Raw genomic sequence first — 10475 nt, forward strand, 5'->3', positions numbered from 1 at the left:
GAAGATTCCCACCATATGAGAGTCTCCATTGTGAGTTCTACATCTACAGGATGGAAGATGTAGAACAGGCATTCCCACTGTTTCCCCTTGGCCTTGTGTGGTCTATTGAGCTGACCACGCTAGTGGATTCTTTGGGGGCCGACGCGATCTTTGTGTTTTATCTACACCGTCCATCAGTTTTTTTAGCTCATTTTTAAGGCATGAGCCCAAAATTTAAGCATATTCAAAGCTCAAGTGGACCACACCACTTGAAACAGTGGGAATTGGAAGCCGTTGATAACTTCTTGGGGGCCACACAAGTTTCGGATCAAGCTGATATATGTGTTTTCCCTTCATCCATGTAGAAGCATGGAAGTCAGGGTCTTCCGTCATCTTCATCATGCCACATGGCTAGAATCTGGACTGTTTGACGTCGTCTTTTAGTTCGTAAAAGTGGGGCCCACCAGTTCAGTGATCAAGACCACTGGTCGGGTGGAGCCATCATGGATGGACTGCTCCCTGAAGTTCTCTACAGAAGGATATTCTTAATCTTTTGAATCTCCAGACACCAAGTTGACGGTTCAAAGAGAGAATAAAGGAACGGTTAGTATCATGTAGGGCTGTCAACGGCCGGATTCGGGCCAGCCAAGCTGTCCAAGCCTAGCCTGGAAAGAAAACCTAGGCCCGATCCAGCCCAAGCCCATGATAGGCCAAAACGGAGCCTAGATCATGATGATTATGTATCAGCTAGGTGTGACTCTAGCCCAATCCCGCCCAGCCACCCTTTTTAGGTGCAAGGCTAGTGATTAGGCGTGCCTAATCATGCAAACTATTGACAAAAATGCCCTTGAAAACTTAAATGGGTCGTCCCTAAATTGGGCCCGGGCCAGATGATGGGCTTAAGGCACAGCCCATGCCCATCCAAAGAATAAACGGGCTTAAATTTTAAGCCCGGTCCAACATTTAGGCCTACTTTTCAGCCCAAGCTCAGACCGGCAGGCCCATAATTAAATCCCGATTAGCTAGCCCGTCCCATTGGCAACCCCATAACTTGGGTCATGCAATGAGCGGTCCATGCACCAAAAATCTCCAGGAGTGAGGAATACTAGACCTTTCAAATGGGTGGTCAATGAAAATATAAAACGACTAAGAGGGAAAACGCAACATAGTGTTTCCATTCAACCAATAAAAGCCCAATACAATCTTCATATAATCTCTACGGCTAAGATTTTTCTGTGGTGGAAAATCCACCCACCATCGATTCATAAGGTAGATGACACTCCTGCGTTGAATATAAATAACCATTCATTTTTAGATATATACTCGTGTAACGAAGGCCACGACCACCAAATCCCATGGACCATCTGTAGCCTTACATACTTAAAGATGGAAAAGATATTAATTGTATGATGTGACTGAGACTACAGCATTTAAAGTGTACGCTGAGAATAAAAATTGTGTTCTCTGTTGTTCCCTTTGGTGTGGTTCACTTGAGGTATGGATCAGGTCGAATTATCGAATCTTGGCCTTTCATGGCTGTCCAGATGCAGATGCATGGTTTGGATTCCACAAGTACATTGCAATGGGCCTTATTAGACCTTGGCATTTTAAGCCTGTGAGAAATTCTGGCATGGGGGCCAGATTCTTATCTTTTTGGGACTGGCATTGCAGCCTTAGGCCTGGTCCTCATCCTTTTTGGGCATACCTATTGCTGGAATCGAGATAGCTTTCTACGCCCTCAGTCATTGTAGGACCCATGCGCCTAAATCCATTGATTTGTGCACCCATCTGATCATTTGGGGATGTGGATCCACCCTTGGCTTGTCATCCAGAGCTCCAAAACAAACAGTCACTCATCCAGCTTGGATTTTGGATCGTGTATTTATTAGATGGTCAAGATTGATCGTTCATTGAGTAGAAGTTGTTTACTGGTCATAATTAGGTGAAAGATGATCCGAGTGATGTCCTTCAAAATGGTTAGATCCTATCCAGATCTAGGCGGATTAATCAGTCTTTCATGAATTGTTTTCATATGAAATTGGGCTGAAATACACTACCTAGCCAGCATGCTCTGAAAACATCCGTTAGCTAAGATTGACTAAAAGATGGCCCAAACATGAGGATAGGATCAATACACTAATACAATTATGCCCAAATTTTAAACAATTACCCATTCTTAAATGTTAATGAAAGAAAGAAATGAACAAAGTCATCTGGATTAGACAAAAGTTCTCTTTGACATGCTGATTCCAACCATGGGCTGATGAATGTACCACCTACTTCTTGCCTCAGGTTACTAAAATGATGTAAGCCCACTGCACAAATGTAAAACAGTAATATGTTGGTAGAATCAATCGTTGTGACTTAAATAACATACAAATGTTGCAGGTGAAATCAAGTTGCATGTGAACATTTCTCTTCTACGATTACACACAAAAGTTGCATGTGAACATTGCTCTTTTCCAACAAGACTCCATTACTTTGTAGCCATTAGCAACCTAAGGGGCCAGGATCGGAATGCACTAAGCCTAACATTTTGTTGATATGATAGGCCAAACGTACATTCAAGAGAGAAGGCAAATATAGTTGCGGAACATATGCAGAGGCCAAAAACAAAAACAAAATAAAAACATAAAGAAAAACCAATGGTTCAATGGCTAGAATCTGGGAAATTTCAATTACCTGCTTACAATGGGGGCCCATCGTATCAAAGGCTTGGAAGTTAGATCGTTGTACAAGCTGAAAACCATTGTAAGATGCCTCTTCTTTGCAATGATCAGCAGCACAAAACAGCTTCTCTTTTAGTTTTCATCCTTGCCAAATCACCGATCTAACCACTCATGTAGACTCCATTAATGCAATTTCATACCACAGCCTTTCCATGCTGGCCCATCAGGTTGATGATTCCCGTCCTTTAAAGCTAACACAAGCCCACCGACACATGTTTCTGACCAGAAAGGCTAGCCCTAACAGTTTCAGCCATCTTGGCTATTATGTAGCTCCACATAACCTATCTCGGTGGGCCCCAAATACCAGTATCCATGAATGGGCCCTGAAACCACTGGGCGGTGTTCATCATATAATTATAACGGAAGACAATGACAGCAATTGTCATGAATCATATCCAATCTCAATTCATAGTGACCTTTCCAGAAGGATGCGGCTTGCCTGTGGTAGATATAGATGGATCCATCGATTTTGGCCCAAGAATCAGTCGGCCCACCACCAGAAGCTGGGCCAATCCTGCATTGATGGGACGATTGAGCCAATCAATGAAAGACAACAAAATGAAAAAATAATAAAAGGGGGGATAAATCATCCACGTACATCTCTCAAGAATCCTTTTATAAGACCGGATCATGTGCTGACTGAGACTAAGTAATCTAACAGCAATTGTCAGAAAGGAAAAAAAAAAAATTCAGTTACAGAACTACACACTCCCTGCCTACCAACAACAACACAACCAAACAAACACAACAGAATCAAGTCGGTGATCTGATACATGCAAGCATCTGATTGAATATGGCCCACAACCGACAACCTTGAATCGACCACAACATCTAACCACAAACACCCCCTAAATCCAAATCCAGCAGCCCAAAATATCAAACTCCATCCAATTGTTCCCTTGCAAAGTCACACAAGGATCTTGTTGATCTCTGGCAAGAAACAAAGAGATAAGAAAACCCATGTTGATGATGATGGAAATCATCTGAAAAGGACTAATACACTATCGTTGTGGCATACAATTCTAAAATCTAAATAGAGCAACTGTACATGGCCTTTTTCTCTCTCTCTCTCTTCTTTTTTTTTGGTGTGTGTGTGGTGGTGGTGGGGGGGATATTGAGGGAGGGGGGTTATTTTACTGATCATCTTCCATAGAAGAGCATAAAAAGAAAAATCATACTCACCTCTCCTTCTTCGAGTAGCAGCAGCAGCCGGCTTATCCTCTAAAGAATATTTACAAACGTCTCCCAACTATTCTATCTCCAAAACAAAGGCTACAAATCCTCTTCTTCCCAAATGTCTTATTCTTCTTCTTCCTGGGCTTTCGTCTCCTCTTTGTACACCAAACAGAGCATAAACAAGTAACCTTCTCATCAAAACTGGCAAGAAGTCCCCAGCCTCTGCCTCTGCCTAGGCCCCACACTGCCGCACTTCCGGCTGGCGAACGCGTCGTGCAACAGCTCCTGGAACTTCTCGAGGAACAGCGTCCACTCCTCATCGCTCATGTCCGCCAGCTTCACAAAACTTGCACTCGCTGGCAGCTGCTCGTTTGCACTCCTACGATTGCTGCTGCTGCTGCTTCCCACAGCTGCCCCACATGCCAGAAACGCAAGGCCCTCGCCACTTGAGAAGCCCTGGTACCGCTGGTTCTTCTCGCCCAGGCCAATGCTCTTCAGTGATGCAGACAGCTTGGAAACTGACGGGACCCGCTCACGAGTAGGCAGTGGGCCCAAAACTCCACCAGTCCCTGGGGCAAGCTTGGCCTCCTCTTCACCCTCAATCTCTTCTTCCTGTTCTTCCTCCACACTCTCCTCTAATTTGGAAAGCGGGTTCCTGCAATGTGCCCCCTTGAACCCAAAACTGAACGGCGATGATGCTTTGGCTGTGAAATCATCTGTCAGTTTGGGGGAGAATTCTGCATCACAGTCGAGGTCGAACTGGAATTCCTCTTCCTCCCCTGCTTCATCTTTGGGGAAGAACATCATTTCTCTCTCCGCAATCAACCTCCTCGCCTCAATGCACACAACTTCGAGCTCACTCGGCTCCTCTTCAAGCCCCCGAAACTCCCGACTCATCATCTCACCAATCTCAGCTAAGCAAAGACCATATGCAGCTGCCTTCTTGAGGAAGACCGTGCAGAGGACTAAGACCCGGAGACACGCCTCTCTGATCATCGGCAGCTCCATGCGCAGCATGTCAGAGTCCCTGTCTGGATCAAGATTTGCAATGTACTTGAGCTCTTCATCGTTGAATGGAACCGATGCCTGAGGCCAATGGATCCACTCGAAGTACGGATCCTCCAAGGTCTCTGGCAGGCAAAGGCCATGATCGATTGGAATAAGTTCCACGTCACCAAACGTTCCAACCTTGTCAAGCTTCCTAACCAGAAGGTTGCCAGCATGTCTGTCCGTGTTGAAGATCCTAATGTCCAGTATCCCTATCCTGTGCACAGCAGCAACGGGGAAGCTTGAGGTGCCGTGGTCGCCAGCGTCGTAGTCGTGGGGAATGAACTGCTGGAATGATGCAATCTTGCTAACCTGCTTCCTGTCATGAACCTTGCTACTGTTCACCCCACTGTTGACGTTGAACACCGAGTGGGTGATCTTGACAAGGATTGTGGGCGGCACATTAGCAAAGTGATCATCATCGAGAAGGTAGGCAGCAACTTCTCGGAACCCTGTCTCACCGACCCTAACTGACCGTTTCAAGCCCGGCTGGCCGAGAGCTTTCCCTACAAAACCCTTTGGATTGTTTGGAGCAAAGGGCTCCTCATCCGTGGGCTTCACAATGGCAATGCTCTCACCTCTACTGTTTCTAAAATAGTAAGCGCCACCAAGCCCACTGTGGACAGGGATTGGATCGACCCCACTCTTGATCGCCTTCACGACATCCTTCACAAGCTGTTTGGTTCTAGAACAGCGACTCGAGCCACCCAGTATCTCAATCGGTCCACTTCGATCCCTGTGTTGGAGATCCTTTCCGGTAGGTGAAAGACACGGAGTCGACGAGCTTCTATGCAGGAAGTTTCTCGTGAGGAGCAATGGGGAATCATTCCGGACGGCGCTGAGATCATTCTTCAGCACAAGATCCCCAAAAGTCAGCGAGCTCTCGTCGGTTGGAACATTCAGAGCCAATTGCAATCTCCTCTTGACTGTGTGGACATTGTCACTCCGATCCAATTCAATCCCCAAGACGCTGCCAGTATCAGTTTGCACAAACACACGGCGCCTCCCAGCAGGCTTTCCTTCCACCCTCTTGTTTCCACGACATTCACCACTGCTCAGGGTGCCTTTAAAGACTGCAACTGCCATCTGGGTCTGCACAGGGCTGTCCAAGTTAGGAGACATGGAACGCAGGGGAGATTTGAGGATTGACAGGGCCTGCAGAGGCGGCAACGGGGTTCCCCCTTCTCTCTCTCGAGCGGGCGACAGACTCAAGCGCCGACACTGCTACAAAGAGAGGGAAATCTGTTGTCCAAAAGGTCATGAAGCGACTACGTTGCAGAATCAAACTCCCACCGTTGTTTCTTACGTCAGCAAAAGCGTGACAGGAAAAGGGCAGCAGAGATGTAGCGATCACACTACATCAGAGAACCCATCTGATCACAATGATCTATGAGGAGAAGAACCGAAAACTGTAAAATATCCAAAATTGGAGACAGGCATTAGGAAGGAAAACAAAAATCAAGCAACTTTTCGATTTGAAATAACAAACAACTTTACAAATGCCTAGTGAATATTTAGAGATTGATAAGAGCAAAATATAAACAGAATATCCACAGCAGAATAGCTCTCCTGAAGGAAGATGATACAGTAGATTTGGAAGCATGGAGACATATCTAGACTGTCCACCTAGTAGCTTCTTTGAACAGAAAATGTTCAAAAAACACATTGGATTGAACCTGGATGTCTGGTCTATTGAATAAAACTAGTATGATTGCAGATCAATATTCCGTGAGGGATATTGATGGGTAGAATTCTAAACAGGTGTGACCTGTTAACATAAGCCATCCATGATGGGGACCCAGTATATTGACAGTCTTTGATCGATAGAACTCATCTACGTGTGCTGTGGAGAAATGGCTCTACCATATTCCAGTTCTGGCTCTACCATATCAGTAGAGAAAATGGAGGAAGAAATTAATGAAACTGAGAAGAATAAAGGAAATATCTTACAAATTCTTATGGGTTGTTTGATAAAACTGTAAAATCAAGTCTTCTTTTTTTTCTCTTTTTCTTTTGAGGATGATGGCACCAACTCGTCGAACCTTTGACTTAGAGGTTAAGAAGCCATTAAATAGACCAGCCTAGCAAAGGAGAGGAATGGTTAAGAAGGAAAAACCAGGTCTTCCAACTTCCAAAAGGATTGATAAAAATCATGGCGCCAGCAAAAGCAATATTAATGAGAGGATGGAAAAATGCGGTGTTCTTCAGACAACCAATTTCAACAACGAATAGTAACAAATACTAAAAAACCAACAAAAACCAGACTGTTCAGGTAAGAGATCTACAGGAAACAAAGATACTCGATGTATCCAACCCTCCAGAAATCCAACAAATATCAAAAGCCCAAGTGCCGGTTCCTACCTAAGCATCAGTTACCATCATTTTGACCATATCATGGATAGAAATCACATATTTTCGTAGATCGTTCAGGCAATGGAATCGAATTCAGATACTCGCCCTCCAACTCTCCAGAAATCCAATAAATATAAATAAATAAATAAATAAAAACCCTAGATTATGTTCCTTCATAAGCATCTGATGCCATCATTTCAACCCCATCGTGAACAGAACTCACAGATTTTTCACAGATCAATCAGTCATTTCAAATTGATTATGTAATCTGATATACACTTAAAAAACAGTAATAAAAAAATCCTCGAAATATCGAAAAAATCAGCAATTTGAAGCCATTTTCAGAATCGAACTTCAATGAAAAAACAAAAACTAAATAAATAAATAATAAAATTTTGAAAAAATAAAAAATCCAGTAATCTCTTCACCTTGCAGAATCTACCACCATTTCATCATCAGAAAATCAAGTTCCTCAAGAAAAAACAGTGTATTTTCTTGATCCGCTGAGAAATGCAGTGGTTACACCCATCCCCTTAAAATGCGATTCTCTCAGAAAAAAAAAATCAATAAAATCTCAGAAAATGAGGAAAAATCAGAAACCTAAAAAAATCAAGAAAAGGACTAGTCCTAATCATCGCAAATGGAATCGAAAACCCTAACATTTTCAAAATCTAATCGAAACATTAGGAAATCTTCACAGATCTACGAGATCGATCAGATCTACTCCAAGAAAAACGAATTGAATAGAGATTCGAAGTGATTTCGAGTAGACTTACAAGAAAAGGCCAATCGATGTAGGGGATCGTAGAAGAGAACAAACACGAAGCTCAAGCGAAGAACCGGCAGTCGTTCGATCCGGCTTTTAGTTGTACGGATATCCGAATCGACGACTCCGATCCAAGACGAAGAAGAATCAACGGTCTAAATTCCAGCGATTCTGAAACCCCCAAAAACCCTCTCTCCTTCTCTCCTTCTCTCCCGAATTCCTTCTCAACTCTGGCAGAGACTCAAGGGCGGGTTAAAAAACTAACCGTGGTTAGACGATTTCCTTCTATTCGATTCGAAGACTCTAGAAATGAGATATAGGCCGTTGGATTCGTAAGAGGCAGGCGATCTTGGCCGTAGAGATAGTCCCGACCAATTTATCACGGACGATGTGGATTGGCTGACGTGGAGGGATATGAATGGGGGTGACGTGGCCGTGTCAGTCTTCCGCGTCGAACATGCAATCGTTGCTGCTGGTGGGAAGGCGGCAGGAGGCGGAGGTTGGTGGAAAGGCCCATCGTTCATGCAGAAATATCGAAAATGACCTCCAGGACGAGATAAGGCTTACCAGCAAAGAGCCTGTATTTCGTTTGTAAAAAGGATATTTCTGTCATTTTAATAAGTGGACCACCTGGATTGAGGATAGAAGGGTCGGGTTTAAGCAAGAGGCCGGCTCACGTTAGCGGAGATGAGCGTGGATTGCGTGTTGAGTAAACTGTGGGGCCACAGTCATACATGTGCCTTATCCGAGCCGTTTTCCAGCTCATTTTACGGTGTGTTTGGGCGTTGGGTGGGATGGGATTCAAAAAACATAATTATTATCCACAGCAGATATTGTCCCCCGTTGCCATGGGATAAGATTAATTTCATGCTTTGTTGGTAATCCTATAATATATTAAATGGATATACTCACCATCATTTGAAATTATTAAGAATAACAGACATATGTTATATCTAAACTGTTCATTTATTTTATAACCTCATTTTATGGCACGGGCCTAAAAATAAGGTAGATCTAAAACTTATATAGCCCCAATGAAGTTTTCAACGGTAAGTATTCAATTCCCATTGCTTTCTATGGTGGGGTCCACTTGAGCTTTAGATTTACCTGATTTTTTGGCCCATGCTCTAAAATAATCTCAAAAAATGGGTGGACGGTGTGAATATAACCTACACATCGTGGTGGGACCTACACAACCTGCTAACATTGAGTGAAATTGGCTGAGACCAATGCAATTCCATCTACAGCTTTTCCATTCCCCCATACATGGAGTGGAATTGGCACGGGACCATATGCAATTCCATCCCACCTAATCCCTTCAAATCCTAGTGCCCAAACACGCGTGCCTATCTGGACTACGGGATTAAATGGAATTAACATCATTAATGCCCAATGACTACATGATACCATCTTATATTTTTACCAGATATACACAAATGAATGTTGCATCCATGGATTATGGAATTGTAATCCACGGGCCACATTTTACAATTGATGTATGTCATCTACACGCATAATGCATGAACAAAACATATGTATTAATGTTGGGCTAACTTTTGTGGTTAGAGCTGTTATGTTATGGGAAGAGTAGGCCGACCAAAAAGAGAACGCCACATCAAGACTTTGTAAACTTCACCAGGTCGAACAATGATAGATACGACTAAAAGGTTCGACCTTTGGATCCAGACCGAATTGGAGATGAGGTTGAACTCGGTCAACTCGTCAGTAGGTCGAAAGACCCACCGATCAGCCATGTGTCAAACGGAATTCAATTGTTGCTCGTCAAAGGAGTCAAGTCGGCACAACTCTTCTTCCGCTAGTTCCGACGTGATCCCAACGATGCCTAGCTACCCAGGATGCTAGCCAAGGATATAGGGAATCGACCGCAATACGAGTCTACCCGATATCCTAGCCAAGAATCTCAAAAGATCATCGCAACGTGTACGGGACCCAAATCCTACTACAACACGCCCCTACCAAATAGGGAGATCTCTTTTACGCCACCATCTCCCCTCACCTATAAATAGGAGTCCTTCCAATGGTGAAAGGTATGCATACTTTATAACCTAAAACTCGGTTTACGATCAAACCTAGATTCCCCGTTTGACTTACGCATCAAAGGGTCCCATGTACTAGCCAGGGTTTTCTTTGTCCGTCCCTTATGTAGGTACACGAAGGTTCAGAAAAGGCTCACCAGATTTCTACATCAACAAGAGCTGAGCTAAGTTGAACTAAGTTTGACCCAAGTTTAGTTTGACTTGTTTACATGACACTTTGTTCGAGCTTTACACGAGCCAAGCTTCGTGTCTTTCCTTACTGGTTGAGCTTGGTTTGGTCTAGAGTATATGAGTTTAAGCTTGGTTTGATTTGTTCTGGTCCAAATATCTCAGCCAAGCCGAGTCGAATTGGGCTAAGTTCAAACAAGG

At 43.8% G+C, this 10475-nt stretch overlaps 1 protein-coding gene across 5 annotated transcripts; it reads right to left on the reverse strand.

Annotated features, from left to right (window-relative positions):
- Positions 1-2437: 2437 nt before the first annotated feature.
- Positions 2438-8532, reverse strand: LOC131255684 (phosphatidylinositol 4-kinase gamma 5-like). Of its 5 annotated transcripts, XR_009176246.1 has the most exons (4): positions 8060-8532; positions 3891-6340; positions 3125-3222; positions 2438-3031 (listed from the first exon to the last, which is right to left on the reverse strand). XR_009176246.1 is itself a non-coding variant. In XM_058256475.1 (3 exons), exon 3 carries the CDS (start codon positions 6051-6053, stop codon positions 4080-4082), a length of 1974 nt encoding a protein of 657 aa, XP_058112458.1. In that variant the 5' UTR covers positions 6054-6340; positions 6882-7012; positions 8060-8532; the 3' UTR covers positions 3298-4079. The 5 variants fall into 5 exon arrangements, 2 of the variants coding, with proteins under 2 accessions (XP_058112458.1, XP_058112457.1); XR_009176245.1 differs by having other exon boundaries at positions 2438-3222; XR_009176244.1 differs by lacking the exons at positions 2438-3031; positions 3125-3222 and adding an exon at positions 3298-3638.
- Positions 8533-10475: the final 1943 nt, after the last annotated feature.

This window comes from Magnolia sinica, chromosome 9 (genome assembly GCF_029962835.1).
Source record: "Magnolia sinica isolate HGM2019 chromosome 9, MsV1, whole genome shotgun sequence".
In the NCBI taxonomy this organism is placed as follows: domain Eukaryota; kingdom Viridiplantae; phylum Streptophyta; class Magnoliopsida; order Magnoliales; family Magnoliaceae; genus Magnolia; species Magnolia sinica.